General features: G+C 52.4%; 1 protein-coding gene across 2 annotated transcripts in view; it reads left to right on the top strand.

Moving 5' to 3' along the window:
• MBP (myelin basic protein) overlaps positions 1-19,795 on the top strand; it is a 115,707-nt gene that overhangs the window by 11,152 nt on the left and 84,760 nt on the right. For both annotated transcript variants that reach the window (XM_012648881.1, XM_012648882.1), the window contains exon 2: positions 8,644-8,724. In XM_012648881.1, the coding sequence (XP_012504335.1) occupies positions 8,674-8,724 (51 nt within the window). In that variant the 5' untranslated portion in view covers positions 8,644-8,673. The remainder of the gene's footprint in view (positions 1-8,643; positions 8,725-19,795) is intronic.

Below are 19,795 nucleotides of genomic sequence, written 5' to 3'. Positions count from 1 at the left end.
CCGTCCTCACTTGAAATCTGTGATCGGGGTCAAATAAGAGACTATTTATCCATAGATATCGTAAAGACATTTTATCATAATTTCGGTGTGGTCGCACTTTATCAGACAAGCTGTGGACAGTGACTGTGCTCGCCAAGATGTTTGCGTTTCTCAAACCATGTTCTTTACATCCTGTGAAAGGCATCCCGGGATAATCCTGATTTTGATGGGGCAATAAAATTATAAGGCCTCAGCCTAGTGGTAATAAATCATCGCCTGTTGAATGGATATTGATCTTTTTAGGCTCAAAGATATTTAGCGATTAAACGGCATGCAGAAGACACTTGAAATGTTCAAATTCAAAACGCAAGCTGATTGGCAGTTATGTTCACAGTGTGCACCACGTACTCTAGGTATTTGTAACTGAATTATTCTTTTAAATACCACTTTTTAAATAACAGAGTTTAAAAGATACTTAATTTAATGATGCATTCTTATAATGCTTTATTATTTATTGTTACTCTGGGATAGTTTTCATGTTGAAGAAAATGTGGTATGAGAGCTTTGCTGAAGCGGTTAATATATTTTGTGTCTTCAGAGCACATACTAAAATGTATAAGATGAAGGAAAAAGTGAACTTCTAACCTTTCGATGGAGCTCTTTTCCTTAATAAATCCAAAACTTAATGCATAGAGAAACCAAAGACCAAAGTGTCAGGCTGGTTCTTGGCCGCACACGTGAACGAAAACTCTGCTTAGCAGCTACGAGCACGGCTTAGCGCAGACCACACGGTGATCCTGCCCGGCCTTGCCTGGGGTGCTGCGTGGACTTGGGTTACACAGTCCTTCTGCTCTCATGAGCTTTAACATCTGTAAAATGTGGAGCATAATAATAGCACCTACCTCATCGTAGGGTGGAAAGGATGAAGAAGATTATGTGTCCGAACTCTCCAGCCAGCGCCTAACACACAGCAAGTACCCAAGGATGTGGGCCACCGTCAAAGATTCCCTGAGCCCAAATCCCGAGTTCTCTTCATTGCACTTCCTGTTTTGTGATATGCCGCTCGCCCTTTGCTTAAATACAGCTGTCGCTTGCTGGCATCCTTTATCTTTCTATTGTGTTTTACACAGTTAAGACCTCACCTGGTAAAATGTTGCACACTCATGTGAAGACATGAGACCCCTTAGGAGATCAGCTCTGGCCACGTCTTCTGCGAGGCCATAGTGGGGTTGGTGACCACAAGTAGCATTCTTATCCCTGATTAGAACATGAAGTTTCTGGAAAGTTCCAGAAGGTTCTGGAAGGAAGTGATGCAGTAAAATGCTGCTTGCCCTTGTGAAGACATAGCACCGATTAAAGACAGGCTCTGAGCCAGGTCTCCTGTGGGCACATGGTGGGGTCTGTGGCCACAATGTGGCATTCTTTTCCCTGATTAGAATCTGGAGATTTTAGATCCACAGCTCTAGAATTCATTTGTCCTCTGTGTTTTCAGAATGATCAGCTTTATTTGAGTCAAGACTCAGACAACAGCTCTTTGAGGCCCAGGCCACGTGTAAACTTAGGGCTGCATGTAGATTTATGGGGCCAGCACGTTCGTTGCCTATGCACAGGCCACCTCGGGCCGTCATGCCTGGTGCTCAGGAATGCGTGAGTTGTTCTGGAGGTGAATGAGCACACGCCGGGTGAGCAAGCACTGCTCTGTCCTTTTTTGCTGGCTTTGGCTGTGAGCAATGCCCAGAGTGTCCGTGGCCCTCTAATTACCAACACCAGCACCCTGGGTCATGTCGGACACAGGGGCCGTGGTCATGGCAAAGGCATGACTCCCTGCACGGCCCAGGAGGGGAAGCCACTAAAGATGGGACACGTGGGCCGGCCATGGAGGAACAGCCGTGCTGGGGTGTAGCATCCTCTGACTTAATGGCTCGCACCCCCAGGGGCCTATAAAATATTAACCAGTGGTTCCCGCAGCACCTGCAGGAAGTAGCATTTATATCACAGTTGCAGATAAGGGGAACGTGGGCAGAACCCTGGGAGCCCGCAGGCAGGGCAGGAGCAGGAAGGCAGCCACCCCCGGCACGCCCGTTCCTCAGGCCTCACCACTTCCTCTCTGCACCCCGCGGCTCGCCCGTCCCAGCGCCGGGGCTCGCGCAGGACGTGCTCGTGACGGAGACTCACCAAGCCAGCAGGATCCGACACACGTTCCTGTGACTGGCCCCACGTGACCGCGGAGCCCCAGAGGAAGGGCGTGCCCTCCCCGCGCCATCCGAGGGCCAGTCCCGACATGACAGTGTGGCCCGGCGCGTCAGGACTTCGGAGCAAGAGCAGCTTCCTCCTTGCTGTTTTGCACGGAGAACGTCCCCTCTGTACCAGCGGCGAAAGCTGAGCTTCTCCGCTGTCGTGACTTGTGCATACAGGGATAGGAAATTTCCAGTTAATCTCACCTAACAGGAAGGAGCTACGGTTTGATCTGCCTTTTTGTCCTTCGAGAAAATGCTTTATTGTCGTCTAGACAGGTGACGTTACAGAGCTGGGAACGCCAGAACTAGCCGTTTGCCGCCTGACTCTGGTAACGGCTGTCTCTGCAAAGTCAGCTGATCCTGCGCGTGGTAAATTCAAGGATCAGAGTTCCAATAAACTCCGTTTTTCTGCAATTCCCTGATTTCCTTTTAAAATGACTTTTGATAGCTTTGAGGCCGTGTTCTTCAGTGCTGTACATCTACTTAAATCTGATGGGCCCGAGAAAACAAGGGAGTGTTAACTTACAGACGACATTATCTGACACTCCAGAGAAAAACCCCCACCCTGGAAAGTCTAGGAGCTGGTTTCTTCTTAGGTACTTCTTACCTGAGTGAGTCCAGACTGGGTTTCCGGAATTCTGTCCGTAAGCGCCAGCGGACTCCCAGCCCAGTGCGGGGCCCTGGTGATATTGGGGGGCTGCGACCCTCCGCATTGTCGTGGAGAAGCCTGCTCTGGGATGGACGTAGGTTCCTCGACGAGCTCTGACCTTGTCCTCCTCGGAAAATTACAGGCTTTCAGGAAATTCTTAGTCTGGGGAAATGCAGCACACTGGAGAGCTTGCTCACCGCAGGACAGTTGGAATTTCCTTCCAGAAATGCAGGAGGGGCATCGCTCATCTCCTACAGTGTGAGTCATCTCACCTGCGACTCCAGTGGTGTCCTCAGGGGACCGTGTTCAAGACCAGCCTGGACAGCATAGCAAGACCCCATCTCCAAAAAAATAAGAAGTTAGCTGGGCATGGTGGTGCACGCCTGTAGCTGAAGCCACTTAGGATGCTGAGGCAGGAGGATCTCTTGAGCCCAGGAGTTGGAGGTTACAGTGAGCTATGATTGCACCTGGACAGCAGAGCAAGACCCTATCTCTTAAAATAAAAAAAAAGGAAAAAGTACAATTTTCGGAGCAGAAACAGAAACTTGTATATATGTATCTATATAGAGAGATTTTTTTACTAATCCCAATCCATACATAAGGGTAGAATAAATAAGGCATAAAGAAGGCATAAATAAGGCATAAATTCTGCAAAGTGGAGTCTTTGTTTTGCAGACAAAGGGAACAAAATTTGTGCTCCTGTCCAGGCACACGAACCCTAAATCCACCTGCTCTGCTCCTCCCTCTGCGCAGGCTCGGGCTGTCTGGGGCAGCTCTACGTGCAGGTTCTCGGAGGGCGTCCTCACTACGCCCCTGCTCCCCACTCGCCTCCGTAAGGCTAGACGTGGGGAAGTTGTCAAGGCCCAAGGTCCCCAAACTGGAATCACCTGCCGGCCGTGGAAGGTGTTTCTCCAAAGCTCCCAGGGGCTGCCGGAGGGTCCCCAGCACTGCGTGGTGCTGCCACTTCCCTGACGGTGTGAATTAATAATTTAGGAATGTAGAGCACCTTAGACCTACCGTAGTAGTTTTTCCCACATGGGACATGTTCATATGTGAATAACATCCAGCTAACCCTGTTTATAACTGGAATATGTTCCTAGAGGCACACTCATAGCTAGAGTCAGCCTCTAAACGTCACTGTCGCAACTGTGAAATGGGAATAAAGCTCACAGGGTTAGTCCTGTAATTACATAACTAAAAGGTCTATGGAAATGTGAGGTTGAAGCAAATCACTGTAGAATCAGTCCCGTTACTCCACAGAAACATTTGTTGCAGTATCGCTGACTTGAACATGGCTCAACAAAAACAATGTTGCGCAATCGATAGCATGTTATAAAAACAAAGCCAAAAGAATTTTAAGTTTGTAAAAATGATACAGCTGTGATCTGTGTCCTACAACATGGGTAGAAATATACTATGCAGATTTTTCCCTCGTAAACCCAAACATCCAGGGAAGTGTAGACAGCATACGATTAATTCTACACCATTATAAATTTGATATTGCACTATTGTGCCCAAGGCTCGTCAACCACACACTCGACAGTGGAGACGTTTTGGCAGCTATGGGGAGGGGCAGTGAGGTGATTTGGGCGACCACGTCTACCAAGCCAGCTACCTAGGAAGACTTGCATTGACGTCTTCTCTGCCTCACAATAAATTTGTTTAAACAAGGTATTTCACAATAATCCCCTTGCCTGTAAAATTGCACTTGAAGTTATTTCAAAAATAGCCAATTTAGCATTTTAATATTCGAAGGCTTCTCCGAAGTTGGGGAACGGCTGTCTCTTGAATGTCCTATTCACTGTTCTCTTTTCTCAGCTCCCCAACCCAGAACCCCAGTCCTGAACTGGCAGAAGTTGCTTTACTTCCTGTGCTTTCGTTGTCTGTGATGAAGGAAGAGCTTTGTTTACGGGCAATTGCGTGATGTAACTTCTGGGCTTCTCAAAGCAGCTGGTGTTTTTAACTCTTTTTCTTTCCTTGACTTGTCAGTTTAGGGGTGGACGTACACATACGTGGGAGGCTATACAGGGGTCTCGGAAACGTGTGGTAGTGGAGAGCTAGATGGTGTTGCTGCAGCTGCCCACCGCCTGCACCTGCGCGAGCGAGGGAGGAAGGTGGAAGCCAACAGCCCCCCGCCGGACGCCCTAACCCCACCCCTACCCCTAACCCCTACCCCTAACCATCCCTGCAGCTCCTGTGTGTTTCGTTCTGACCCCAGTGCGGGGAGGGAGCTTTGATTACCTCCACTTTATAGCACGCTGAGGCTTAGAGAAGTGGAATTGGGCCCAAGGTCACCCAGGGAAACCTGGGTTGAGACCTCAGTCTCCTCCGCCTGATTTGCGCCTTGAAAAGTCAGAGCTTCCCATGAATGCCTAGTAATTGGTTAAAATACCTAGGAGCAAAGTGCCGCGGCCCCTGGCCCTGGCGTTTCAGTTTCATCATTTGCCCAGGCAGACAGGCTCATGTTTTACCTGATTCCTCCTAGAGCTCGCCAGGGTGACACCTAGAAGTCTAAGCTGCTTTAGGGGCCCGTTATTGAAAATGAAAGCCAGTTAAAATCGGATTGCTTCCCAGTTCATCTGGATTGCTAATTTTGATTGCATAGTCTTGATTCTAACCCTCTAGGTAACAAAAAGTGTCGATAATCACACAAACTTTATCGAAGTGTTCAGTAATCCCGTCGGCTGCAAATCCGACCTAGGCTTGAATTCCAGTCTGGAGTCTGCAGCCATCCAGATGGAACCTGGAGGTCTGTCCCCGTCCCAGCTCCAGCTCTCCGCCCCTCCCCCCTTCTCCTTTTCTGTTATTTTGCAAAAAGCTTCTTCTGTTACCCAGGAGACCTTCAGAGTCAGCCTGGCTTTCCTGGGGCATTCCACACATTTATCAAATTTTTCTCTTGCTTTCTCAATTTGATTAATTGCAAACATGAGATAAAGTAAAGATCCCTCCAGACGCACAGCTGCTGGGTCCACAGATGCTTCTTTTCAGCACACTGCAGACACGGCTGCTGGGGCTGAGCTCCGGGCCGAGACCATCATCCATATCCTTCTGTGACTCGACTGTCTCCCACAGGCAGACTGGGGCAGCGTCAGAATCAAGGAGGCAGAGCAACGGTCACTCGCGATCACGGGCGAAGGTGAGCGGCGGATCCGCTCTGCCGCCCTCGCCCCGGCGCCGTGGTGCGCAGCCCAAGCACCGGTGCGCAGACAGTGTTTCCCATCCAACCGTCATTTTCTTCCTCTTGTCTTTTTTCTCCTGCCAGTATATGACCTTTGCATTTAAGGCTAGAATTTACCAACCCTAAATGAGACATATAAATAAATTTTCTTTATATCATCTGAGCAGTCAGTCAAATGTAAGTAAGTAGGTTTATCTGACTAACTAGTAAAATCTAACAGGTTTATTCGAAAGTCTGACCTGGACTTTACTTCTCGTAATTGATTCTGTGTCCGGTAATCTTGAGTTTTCTAAAGAGTGATTAAAATAGTCATTGCAGGTGTCCTGTGAAGTGTGGTAGATGCTTGATCGGAACAAACAAACCTGGATGAAATGTCGCCTCCTCCAAGCAGCGCTTGAGCTTCTTGTGGTTAGATTTCAGCTGTGTTCAGGGCCATTGGTCCAAATATAGTTCTCCTTTGTCCACAAGTAACTCTCAAAATATTTACATGTCCCAGGCTATTCTGATTTGGGACAAATCCTCAGATTAGTTTTCTGGAGGCGGGAAGGTTGCATTTGCATTCGCGTAGTGCCAGCACGGGGAGAGGGAAGGAGGAGGAGGAGGAAAAGGTGCAGACGGCAGTTAGGAAGGACGCACAGGGCGTGGAGCCGGAGGACAGTGGTGACAGGAGGTGGTTCCCACTCGCCTGGGAAATGCCCCTAAAGGTCCAAGCTGTCAACTTTAACTAAAGAAGTTACCCGTTTTTGCTTGTAGTTAGTTTTGAATAGACCAGTTCTTTTTTCTTAAACAGAAAGGTGGATCCACAGGTGTTTGATGCATTGTTAGTCTATAAATTATAGACACATCGCAAGTTCTTAATGTTTAGTTAAAACAGCACTGCGTGGAACAAAGAGAGGTCACACTTTGGAACGGCAGCCCCTGTATGCCCAGCAGTCAGATCAGCATCTCGCAAGGGCTCACAGAGAACAAAAAATTCTTTTTCCCTTTTTTAACTCATCTTATCCCATAAAGTACTATAGGTGCCCCCAAAGTCCATTTTCCAATGAAAAGATTGCCCTGTAAAGGTTTTTTCGGTTGTCCTATTTAAATAAATTGGCAAGGCAGATGATAGACTCGCACTGGACACTGAAATTATCTGCAAAGGCAGTCTTGCGTCTTTGAAATCGTGCATATCCGCACACTGCTTTTTTTCACTCTCGTGCCGTAAAACTGGGGAATTTGTCTGACTCCTTAATGCTGGTCGGGTTCTTGTCATCACTAGAGCCACGTCTTGCACTGACCAGAGCCTTGTCTTTGGGCACCTGGAGTTGCCGGAAGTGCAGCACCATCGAGCCCGCTCTGCGTGAGGCCCCCACTGGAAATGTTCCACGCGCCCCGGTCCCGTTTTTGAGGCCCAAAGGCGGCTGGGGCTTTCCCTCCGGCGGTTGGCTGTTTGCGTCCCACATGGACCCGGAGGTCTCGCTCCCGGGAGTGACTCCGGTGCTGTGGATGTTGGCTTCTTCTCTCCTCACCAACCCCTGGACCCGCCGTGGGGCGACGGGGGTTCCTATGCAGGAGGATCCTACACCAGTCCTTCATGAGTCGCCATAAAGCCGCCTGGTAGTAGGAGAGGCGGAAGCATTCAGCTGTTAGGCAGTTCTGTCTCTCCTGAAGAGTGACGTTGGGTAACCAAACTGGCGCTGCCTTCAGACGCATGAAATATTTTGGGGATTTCCCTTCCCATGCTTAGAAGATGATTCATTTTGTCATCTTCCAAGGACAGCTGCGCCTGGGCTCGGCAGGGGAGTGGGGGACCCACATCTTCTTTAAAAAGACAATTACATCATGTAGTTGTCCTTAAAAACCCGGGCCACCTGCGACCAGGTCTGAGCTGACGGGACAAGGGACCCTCAGCTGGGGATGCCCATGGTCGGCGCGGGTCCGGAGGAGTGGATGGATGAGCACTTTGTTTGGAATGGGTGTGGCTTAAATTCTTTAGTTCTGTGCATATCTTGGGGAAAAGTCATAAATTTGCTGCTAAGGTTTGAGTTGGAAAATAAAAAGGAAGAGCAACATGCTTTCTCTAATCCAACTCGATCTTCCCTGCAAACTGCAGATTCTTCGGATGCTGGTCCGACCAGCAGTCCTCGATCTGACTTTACTGTTTCTTAAAGCAGCAAGCACAGTGACTACTTGTTACCTTTTATTTTTAGACGAGTGTTGAGCACTTTCCTGGCGTCTCAGCCCATCTCGTTCCATTGCACCTGAATGTGAGATGTGACTCTCTGAGCGTCTGTGTGTGTGCACAAACCTTTGAGATTTCTCGTGATGGGTCGACATTTTTTTATAGGTGAGGAAACAAGCCGAAGCGTGTTTGTTACTGAGCAGAATCTGGGGATGGGTGCTGTTCTACTTTCTAGCTCTTTGCACGGGACCAGAAGCCTGGCATTTGCTGAAAGGATGCCTTGGACATGTCTCTTGAGTTTTCAGGGCTTTGGTTTTCTCTTCTCAAAAATAGTCTTTATCTGTCTCACAGGGTTGTCATTCTGATTGGAAAATAACGTGGAAAATTCTTCAAGTACAGCTTAAAGGCTTATGCCTTCTCTCTCTTTTTCTTTCAGCGTCTGAAGAGCTCGTCGTAACAGTTCGGGATGGGGAACCACGTGGGGAAGCGCGAGCCGCACGCGGAGAAGGCCGGCACGGTAAGCCGCCAGCTGCGGCTGGAAGCGCGCGACGTTCTTGTCGTTACACGCCAGCCCCTGGGCGCAGGTCGGCTAGAGGCGCTGGGTCCGCCACCGCACTGCGCGCTGTCCGCGGGTGGGAGCTGAGCCCCGTTGCTGTGATTAATTATCATTCATAATTTGCTCAGGAAGACTGCCTGTCTCCGGATAGGTCCTGACCTTGCGAGGAGATAAAGGAAGCAGGGAGGGAGGAAAGGACGGAGACAGGGAAGGAGAAAGGGAGAAATCAGAAGGAAGACGAGGCCTTTGCTCCCTGCCCATGGGGTGTGATCCCGAGTGCATCGGGAGAGTCTCAGAGAGAAAAGAGATCATAAAACTCTTCTGCTCTCGTGAAGAAACGCTTTTGTTCTTTCGACGGTTTCTATCTTTTAAACGAGGGTATTCCCAAATCGCACTCTGTCCACTCCGCCCAGAGCCCTGGTGAAGGGACGGGAGACCCTTGAGCCGCCTGCTCAGTCCTCTCCTGAACCAGGGACGGCCTTCTCCGCCGTTCGGCCACTCGGCCCTCGCGCCTGTTTTCCCTCCTTCTGGGGTCTCGCCCAGCCCCGACCGCACCTCTGCATCTCCCAGAGTCTCCACTCCCACCAGGGTCCTGGCCCACCTCAGAGATCCGGGCCCAGGTGCCGACGGTGATGGTTTGCAAAGGTGTCCCGTCCAAAAGCCCAGCTTCCGGGTCACCCGCTCCCGGGAGTCCTGTGCTCGTGCTGCCTGGGTTTCTTCTAAGACGGCTCGGTCGCTACCCCCCTGCCCTAGACACTTCCAGGGCCGTCTGTAGCCAGGACCCCAGCCCTGCCGGACTCGGCCCTTCCCGTGGCACCTCCCCCCACGGCCCTTTCCTGACCGTCCTGTAGAACGTTTGGAAAATACGAACGAGCGAGCAGGAAAACCGCGAATTATAAACCACCCAAACCTTTCCAGCTAGTCAGAAGCGATCTTTGTGACCCTAGCGCAGCACTAGCCGTTTTCCGGCTTATTTATGGGCATCTGCTTCCCGCTCTCATTGTGACTCTCTGCATTGTTCCACGCCCCTGTGCTGTCTCTGGACTGAGGTCCCCACATTTTGTGACTGAGACCCCCACGGCAGGTGATGTTCACAGGGACCACAACTGACATGAGCCTGATGTTGTGCACAAAACTCTGAACCTCCCCCAATTTGGGGAGGGGGGATTGTTCGATCTCTTTGTTTGTTTAACTGGACGTAAGATTATGCCACAACTTGGGACGGAACGGCAGGGCACCAGAACACGCCGTGCCGAGGGTGGAGGCCCGCGACCTCCACGCGGAAGGGCTTTTAAAACGTCCACTGAATCGAATTGAATTGAATTGTGGCCTCAAGATCTCCTATGGTCTGTGGGAGTGTTTTTATTTAATAATAGCAAACTTTACAGTAACGGGTCCTCTGAGGTGTACGTGGACTCAATTTCTGTATCAGCCAAACAGGTAATTTTCCGTGACTTGCTTTCGAGTCACATGCAAAGCGCGTGAGTGATTGCCTGCCATCCTCGTGTATCTCGTCTTAATGAAAGTCACGGAAAGTGTCATCTACAGCATTATCTCGTTTCTTGCCTAATGATTTAGAAGGATCAATTTTCTAAATATGTAAATGGTCTTAGTAAATACTGGATGGGGGGCGACTCATTCGATTCTGCCGATACTGACACAGTATCACTGATAATTCAGCTGTTACAATTAGCAGAAACACCAGCGTCTGCAGCAGGAGGATACAGTCTCAGCTAAAAGTAAGAGTGGAAAAAACAGCGCTTCTCAGCGTTCTCTAGACCGTTAACACTGTGCGGTATTTTAAGTCTTAGAATGACTGATTTGCAGCTCCAGTTTCTAAAAACCTCTGTGGCTACAGTCTTTTGCCTATTGTTTGACGTTGTAAAGCACAGAAATATATTTTTAATTTGTCTCATTCTGCCAGGGAAAGATTGTCGAGCATAAGCCTATACTTATGCTTTCATTTTCTGAAATCTAATTTTTAAAGTTCCGATCAAGTGAAAACATCAAAAACTGGGAATTTAAAAACTATGGTTTTTGTAGGTAGCTTCCACTAGTAAGAGCTTTTTAAAAAAAAAAAAAAACCTTGATAGAAACCATTTGATGCCCTTCAAAGTCTGTGTTCCGTGACGCTCCACGGCCTAGGTGAGCATTTGAACTTGCACCACAGGAGGAAGATGCCACGAGAGCTCCCACCCCACTGGAGACCACTCGAGTATTGGTGTGTATAAACCGGGAGGCATTTTGTTCCCTTACGAGATGGTGCGAGGAGGGGCTGTGTCTGTTTCGGGTGCTGCTTGCTGATCCGTGCACCGTGCACGGGGAGGGCAGCTCCCTCGAGCCCTAAGCCACATCCTCCCGCCCCTGTCTGCCTCCCTCCTGAGCCCCTCCCCGCGGCCTGCAGAGACCTTGCAGCCGTGATCTGACGCCGACGCACTGATCAGTTTGTCCTCTGGCTGCCCCCTGCACGTCCAGAGGACCTCCCTCCCCCTCCTCACTCGCGCTAGGGCCTTGGACATCCTGGCACGGCTGACTCTGAATGTTCGGAAGAGTAAATAAAGCACACCCTGTTTGCTAACTCCACTTGCACGTAAGAACTGAGCTTCCTGGCACGCTCTGCACTCGTGGGTGCGGGGGAAGGAGATGGGAGACCGTCCCCACCCTCCAAGACCCTCCAGTCTGGTGGGCAGGTTTTCCCCCAGTGACTCAGCTCCTTGAAATCCCGAGTTAGACACGTCAGACGTGAGGGGAAGAGCAGCTGACCAGGGGTAACTGGAATTTCTCCGCGCGATGAGAAGACAAAGGACTCGCTTTGCTGAAGTCGCACCGTTGGCCGCTTGTCCTGGTGACGATGTGGTGGGAGCCGCAGTCCTGGCGCCATGTCCAAGAGCTGCGCTGGGCCCAGGGCAAGACCCACCAGCAGGGGAGCCGGGGCCTGTCCTGGCCGTGATTCACGCCCCTCGGTGACTAGTAACTTCCCGGGGCAGGAGCGGTCTCAGTGACTCACCCCCACGCTCAGAAATGAAGAAATCCCTGTTTCGCTTTTGATTCCCTTTTTTATTTTTAGTCCCAGTGAAGTTTTGGGTTCCGAATGACCCTCAGCCGTTCCCCAGCTTTTCCGCAGCCTGCCGTTTGTATTTGATCTCCGCTTTCGCGGCAGTCCTTTGGCAGAGCTGGGGGTGGGAGTGGTCGCTGCTGCCCTGGGGAGGGAGAGATCAGCCGCGAGCTCAGAGCAGCCCCGGCCGCGGGGGCCTGGTGCCTGCCTGACGGTCCTGGAGGTCTGGATGCAGTCAGACGTGCGGCCGAGCTGCCGCTGGAGGAACCCATGGCCTGTGGTCAGTGTCAGGGAAGGTGCCGGGCCGCGGCCCTGGGAGGACCGGCACGTGGTCGCAATAGTGCCACGGAGGCCACTAGTCTCAGAGCTCCCCTCCCAGGCCCCTCGGCTTCTGACCTGTGAGTTTGCTCCCTGGACCTTTTCGGTGACAGCTAAGCCTGTACCAAAGGCGGCGCCAATGGTGGCAGCCTAAGCGCCAGGCGCCCTGCGGACATTATCCGCACCGTGTGTTGTACTAGAACAGTCTCCTGGGGCCGCCACAACAAGACACACAGACTGGGCGGCACAGCCACAGAAACGCGTCTCTCCAGCTTGGAGACTGGCAATCCAAGATCACGGTGCCGTCGGGGCTGGTTCCTCAGCGGCCTCTCCTGGGCTTGCAGACGGCCACCTCGTCCCTGCGTCCTCGCGTGGTCGTCTCCCCCTGTGTGTGTCCTCGTCTCTGCTTCCTGTACAGACCCCAGTCACGTGGGCCGAGTCCCACCCTGCTGGCCTCATTTTAATGTCCTTTCCTCTTCAAACACAGGCACATTCTGAGGTCGTAGGGGTCAGGACTTCCATACGTGAATTTTGGAGAACGTGGTTCAGGCCACGGCGTGGACTGTGTGGCTTGCTAAGTCCCAGCAGCGGTCGGGCAAGGGGAGAGGTGAGGGAAGGAACTTTCTCCAGCCCTGGGACTGGTATTTGCCGCCAGCGTCTGACGCCCCACCCTAAGAAAGACACTGCCGTCGCTCCGGGCACAGACCCCCCACCAACAGCCACACCTATCAGAGACCACAGAGTGTGTTTCTCTTCTCTCAGCTCAGACGGGCGCTTCCTGTGTCAGGTACTCCTTCCTGCCTCCCACCGCAGGCGCCGAGCGGCGGCAGCACCCGTGGCGGCGTCTCCGCTTGTGACTCGCGCTGCTGTGTTCGGCCCGTCTCCATGCTGGGGACCCGAACGGTGGCCGTCTCCATCCTCCGGCACCGAGGCCCCCGGCTGAAGGGGACCTGCCCACGCCAGGCGGGGACGGAAGGAGAAGCTGGCAGGTGCGGCAGGAACATTAGTGCGGGCGCACCTGGAAGTCTGCAGCTTCTAGTGGCCACGTAAAAAATCAAAAAGAGACAGGTGAAGTTAATTTTAATGTCACATATTTTCTTTAACTTAACAAACCAAATGTCATGTCAGCGTAGGGTCCGCATAAAAATTACCGATGACGCAGTTTACAGTCCTTTTCCTCACACTGTGTCTTCACACTGGGGGATTTATCTTGGGGGCCACCCGCGGCTGGGACCGCAGGACCGGGCGGCACAGCGCCAAAGCCGCCACGGCTGTCCCGCCAGGCAGAGCGTCCCAAGAACCTTTCGTGGCTCCGTCTGTGCGTCTAGTCCGTTGCCTGATATACAAACGCGCCCTAATGAAGTAAGGAGAACACTTGCCGATCCCCAGCTTTGTTCACCCAGACTCTCTGCGCAGCCTCCCCTGGGCAGACGAGTCGGTATTGATGAAGATGAGGAGGAGGACACTAGGGATAGAGGTGGCCTCGGGCTCACTGCCGGGCCAGTGGGCAGCGTCAGGGCCCCGATGCATGAGAACACAGGTGCAGGAGGGACCATCCGCGTTTGCCGCGGCGTATCCAGCCCCCTGCCCTGGCAGCACCCCAAACTCCGCCCCCCGGGCCTACGGCAGCTTCTGGGCCAGACCTGGGACCTCGGCACAGGCTGTAGACCCTACACAGTGTCACACAGAGTCTGTCGAGTTGTGTTGCCCTGAATTTTCTCTGACGAAGGGACGTGCTGTTTCAAATGCACGAGTGGACCGAGTTCTTTCACAGTTCAGATGTGAATCGGCTGTTCAGGACTGAGAAACATGTTTTAACTGTCTGTTCCTTCCTCTGTCCGTTCGTGCCTCCGCGCGCACGTTTAAAAGTCTTCTTATTAACTGCCTGCTCTGTAGGACTCGTGCTGTGCTCTGCAGCCGAGAATTCTGGCCTCGCCGCCAGCTAGCTAGGGCCGCGGGCAGGTCGCGCCACTTCTCCGCGCTCCAGTCACAGCGGAGATGCTGCCGTCCTGACACACGGATGAGCTCCCGTGCGCGCAGCAAGTGGTGTGTGCCGTTTGCTGTCACTGTTACTGATGTTCCTCTTGCAGTGATTATTTTAAAAGGAAAATAAGCCCCGATACTGTCCTCGAAATAGCTCGCAGCCTAAGGGAGGGACCAACAGAACCGTGGGGCTCCGCTCAGAGCAGCGCTGGGATGCGGAAGGGTCACATGCAGCGGGTTTCCGGGGCTGCCGGGACGGCGCCCTCACCCTCGAGAGCAGCCGCCACGTGAGAGGGGAAAGGCCCGGGTGTCCTCCCCAGTTTCCCGAGGATTGAGACAAACATAGATGAATGTTTAATACTTAAAAAAGAACTTATTAGTCTGCTTGGCGTTTCACATCAAACCGATCGCTTTCGTGTAAGCCGTGGCCCGAAGCCAGGTGTGCGGCAGCCAGAGCGGCGAGCACACGTCCTGCCTCTCCAGGGCTGGTCGCGCCGCAGGGCGATCCGCTCCCATGTTTAATTATCACTAAGACCCCGCTCTGTCTCGAGAGACTCTCCGGATGGGTATTATTAAAATGAAATTCTGAGAAATGAGACGGTCCGTTCGCCAATACACACAAAGGCATCGAAGCGACCCAGCTGCCGCCGTCAGCTCGTAAACAGAATCTTGCGCTTTGACGGGAAAATATGTTTCCTGTAAAACTCCCGACAGCCCAGCTGGGAGGCGTCTCCGACTTTTTCGCACGATGAGTGATTGTCTCATGGCCGTTCCTTTACGGAATCATAAATCCTGCAACGTTTTGGCCTCAGTGTAGGATGTTGTTAGGTTGTTTAACTTTTCTAGTAAGTTCTTTGCTTGTCATAGCATCCTCAGGAATGAGAAATGATTGTGTTTCAGACCATCACCGGTCACCACTGCTCTTCGCAGGCTCTCCCCGCTCCGCACGGAAGCGAGGTCCAGCGAGGGCGTGAACCTCGTCTGTTTAGCTGACGGACACGTCCTCGGCCCACGGGTGCCAGCGCATCCCGGCGCTGACGTGGAGGGAATGCCTGCAGAAGGATGTACCCCGGCCACCCAGCGTCCTCCCGCCCAGACAGGCCAGGCGTGCAGAGGGGAGGAAGCCGTCCCCCCACCCTCCGAGAGACCCCTCAAAGCTCCGCATCCAGCACTGCTGTTCCCCCCCCCCCACGCTTCCCCCTGCGACTGCGTGTGGAAACACCAGGACGTTTCACAGAGAGGGCAGCAGAATTGCTCAGAAAGTCACTTCCATGCAGTCCCCAGACTCTGGCCGCGGACCTGTGACACGGCTCTCAGGCCTCTGCACGCCAGGTCCACGGGGACGCTGTACCTTTCTGACTTGGCTGCTGTTGTTGGGTCTGTTCACTTATTAATGTCATTTCCATTTTTAGGCAAGTCACATAAACAGGTTTTTTGAGAACTTAGGTAATTCCTGAGTTAGTCGTATGATACATGTTTGAAAGCTTAGGGGACTGGGAAGTAGGCACCAGAGACACTGACCAGTCTGGTCTGACACACGGACACGGGGGAGCACCTGGACGACATCTGGAAAGTTCTTAGGGTGTGGGGGTCAAAGAACTGAGGTTTTAATGTTGCTTGTTTTTCCACAATTTGGATTTGAACAGCCCCCTGTCGGGAGGGGCTCCCCGTGGGACGTGCAGCTCTGCCGGAGGCGGCAGGTGACGGCCCTCGTCTCTCCCGGCCCCCTAGGTGTTTGCTGCCTTTTGTCCACGAGAAGAGCTGGGCTGGTTCCCACAGCCACACAATTCTGTGCAAAAGTTAATGTTGAGTTCAGAGTGTAAAATGCTCTGAAACACACACGCACCTGTGAACGCCACGGCTGCAAAGGACGGTGCCCGTCCTGCCGACTGCGGCAAGTGCGAGAGGGCTCGCGTGCTCGTCTCAGCTGGGAAGCGCGGTCTCAGAGCGGGCGTGTGCGTGACGCCCCCTCGGAGTGCGCGGCCAGGCTTCCGTAACATGCACACAGCAGCGCATGCTTGGTAGATGCTTCTGGGTGTGCTGCACCCTCAGAAGTCGGCCCTGCTGGTTTGCTTAGTGCGTCTAAGAAAACTTCACTGAACTCCTAGAAAGAGGAATAAAATAACACGGAAAAGGTGCCCGGGCAAAGGGGTCTTTCAAAACTCTGTGGATAATGCACAACCTGATTACGGTTCTGGAAAACCCAAAACAGATCTAAGCTGACTTGAGAATGAGCCGGGGGAGTGGGCAGTGGTGGTGACCAGTGCCCAGTGGGGTTCCAGAAACCTCGTTTGCGGTTAAGGGCCCAGAGCCTCTGCGTCCCGGCGGCTGGGCCAGCTGTTTACCACGGGTGGGAATGTCTTGAGAATGTTCTGTTCCGGAAGCGGAATTTCTCACTGACCTTAGAGAACAACTTTGTGACGTTTACACTTGATAGCAGGTTCTCGAATGTGTTGAGCCAGCGATGTTTTTGCTTTTGGGACAAACTCGAAGAGAAAGTCTCCCGTGGATGCTCTATGTGGAAAGCTGTGAGGTCGGTTCTGATTTTTAAGGTCTGGAAGGGGGTGTGGTTCCATCTGATAAACTGGGAACCCTAACACCTCCGTTAGTCAGAGGTGGTAGCAAGTCTCCTGCAGGGAAGGTAATTACTAAAGACAGAGGTGTGATTAGCAAACAAGCCAGTCCCTCCACAGCCTGTATTAAACAGATGTTGATGTCGCCTCAAGGCATAGAGCCGCAGTGGGTGCGCTCGCCTGGGAACGCCGCACCTGCGCGGGGCCCTCTTCCACCCGCGTCCCTCCACTCCAGTTCCCAACAGGACCTGAGTCCCCATGTCCTTGCTGCTCGGGGGACCAGGCTGAGGTGTCCCTGTTGGGGTCCGCTGAGGCTGGGCAGGGCTGCGAGCACAGGCTCTGGCTCGGGGCAGGGAGGGGTCAGGCTTCGGCCGAGACCCCACCCGGCCAACTCAGACCCTGGCAAGACCTGTTCTCCATCCTCTCACCCGTATCATAGGTTTGATTGGGTTTGGGAGTCATTTATTTACCAACTCAGTTTTTATCAGAAACGATGACTCAGTTTGCAAGCAGCTAACTGTAAACAGACTTTTGGAGCATTAAGTCGTTAAATGTACGTGCTTCTTTAATGCAGGTTGTCGGATATAACTGATATATAGCTCCTCGTGTGAAATTGTAGAAACGGGAGAACGTGCGCGGCAGCGGCGTGCGTCTCCCTCACTCCCCGGGCTGGCAACGTGTTCCTCTCCCCCGCCCGATCGCGCACGGGGGCCTGGCGGTGCTGACGGAGCCGGCTGGTTCCATGAGAGAAGGACCCTGGTTCTCCGAGGAGTGGCACTTGTTTTTCATCCTGTTTTTAGCTGGACTCATAACGCTTCCCTTCCTGATTTCTCATGTCGCTATATAACGCTCCCCACCTCCTCCCCCCATCTGTAATTCTGCATTATCTTGTTACGCGATCTCGCAGCTGGCGGGCCTAGGGAGACTGAGGTCTCCGCCTGTCCCCAAGGGTGGGACACGAAACTAGCAGACGTGGGTTGTGTCATTAAGTGGGTTGTGTAATGTGGGAAGGACCTGCGCTCCTGATGGATCTGTTCCACGTGAAATAGTCGCCACGTTCACATCCGGATGTACGTTCGAAGGATGACCCAACACCGCGTGTGGCACAGCAGATGTCTGCTCGTGAATTATTGGCGACTGGATGGGAGTGTCGCCGGGACAACACTCCCTGTGCAGAGGGTGGAGGAGATGAGCTCGTGGCAGTGGGCAGTGTGTTCAGCGCCTTCCCGTGGGTGTTTCCCAGGAGGGCAGGGAGGGAGCGGCCAGGTGAGTGTCACTCGCCGGCGCGCGGCGGTTCAGCCTCCGCCGTGTCCGCGTGCTCACGAGCGCCGCGCTGAGCCAGCACCTCTTAGCCAACGCCGGGTAATTTCAGAAATGCCAGCGTGTAATTGTACCCGTGAAGACAAGTTTATTTTAGGCTGCGAAAGTGGAAAGTATGTCTTTTCGTATATACTTTCTGTGCTTGTTTTATTATTGAGGAAGAACTTTTTTAATGTAGTCTTTAATAAAAGTCCTTTACAATGTTTTAAATTAAATCAAACCTGGAAAATCCAGTTGTCAAAATGGAGTCCCCTAAATTTAGCAGATCAGTTTTAAAAATTTAAATTTGAAAGCATGAGTTTTTATATGCTGAAATGCATTTGTGAAAAATTATCTCTCTGTAAATGTGAGTGTGTGTGTCTCTGGTGTGTGTGTGTGTGTGTGTGGTGTGTGTGCGTGAGTGTGGTGTGTGCATGTGGGCTGTGTATGGTGTGTGTGTGTGTGCGTGTGCGTGTGGGTTGTCGATGGGGTGCGTGTGTGTGCGTGGTGTGTGCGTGTGGGTTGTCTATGGGATGCATGTGTGTGTGGTGTGTGCGTGTGGGTTGTCTGTGGTGCCTGTGTGCCTGTGTGTGGTGTGTGCGTGCGGGTTATCTATGGGGTGTGTGTGTGGGGGGTTGTCTATGGGGTATGTGTGTGTGATGTGTGTGTGCATGTGGGCTGTCTATGGTATGTGTGTGTGTGTGTGTGTGCGTGTGGGTTGTCTATGGTATGTGTGTGTGTGTGGTGTGTGTGCGTGCGGGTTGTCTATGGCGTCTGTGTGCCTGTGTGTGGTGTGTGCGTGCGGGTTGTCTATGGGGGTGTGTGTGTGTGATGTGTGTGTGCGTGTGGGCTGTCTATGGTATGTGTGTGTGTGTCTGGGTGTGGTGTGTGCGTGCGGGTTGTCTATGCAGTGTGTGTGTGTGATGTGTGTGTGCATGTGGGCTGTCTATGGTACATGTGTGTGTGTGCGTGATGTGTGTGTGCGTGCAAGTTGTCTATGGTACGTGTGTGTGTGATGTGTGTGTGCATGTGTGCTGTCTATGGTATGTGTGTGTGTGGTGTGTGTGCGTGCGGGTTGTCTATGGCGTCTGTGTGCCTGTGTGTGGTGTGTGCGTGCAGGTTGTCTATGGGGTGTGTGTGTGTGATGTGTGTGTGCATGCGGGTTGTCTATGGTATGTGTGTGTGTGTGATTGTGGGCGTGTGGGCTGTCTATGGGGTGTGTGTGTGTGTGGTATGTGCGTGTGGGCTGTCTATGGTGTGTGTGTGTGTGTGTGGTGTGTGCGTGCGGGCTGTCTATGGGGTGTGTGTGTGTGTGTGATGTGTGTGTGCGTGTGGGCTGTCTATGGGGTGTGTGTGGTGTGTGCGTGTGTGTGCGTGTGGGCTGTCTATGGGGTGTGTGTGGTGTGTGCGTGCGGGCTGTCTATGGGGTGTGTGTGTGTGTGTGGTATGTGCGTGCGGGTTGTCTATGGTATGTGTGTGCCTGTGTGTGTGTGTGTGGTATGTGCGTGTGGGCTGTCTATGGTATGTATGTGTGTGTGTGCCTGTGTGTGGTGTGTGTGTGTGGGCTGTCTATGGTATGTGTGTGTGTGTGTCTGTGTGTGGTGTTGCTCTGGCCCCAGTTCTGTCACTGAGGGACCCGTGCACAGCTGCCGGGGCACCTCCTCATGCTCAGCCCGAGCTCTGCACTTGGATGATTCTTACGCTTCATTCTCCTAACTGCAGTCTGGTGCTTGCATTAATTTAATTATCATATTTTTAAATTTAATTATCATATAGTTTTAGATAAATTCATTATTATGTCAGC

Source organism: Propithecus coquereli, unplaced genomic scaffold (assembly GCF_000956105.1).
Source record: "Propithecus coquereli isolate 6110/MARCELLA unplaced genomic scaffold, Pcoq_1.0 Scaffold296, whole genome shotgun sequence".
NCBI classification, from domain to species: Eukaryota; Metazoa; Chordata; class Mammalia; order Primates; family Indriidae; genus Propithecus; species Propithecus coquereli.
Note: the sequence above shows the minus strand (reverse complement) of the source record. Positions and strands in the feature narration are given on the sequence as shown.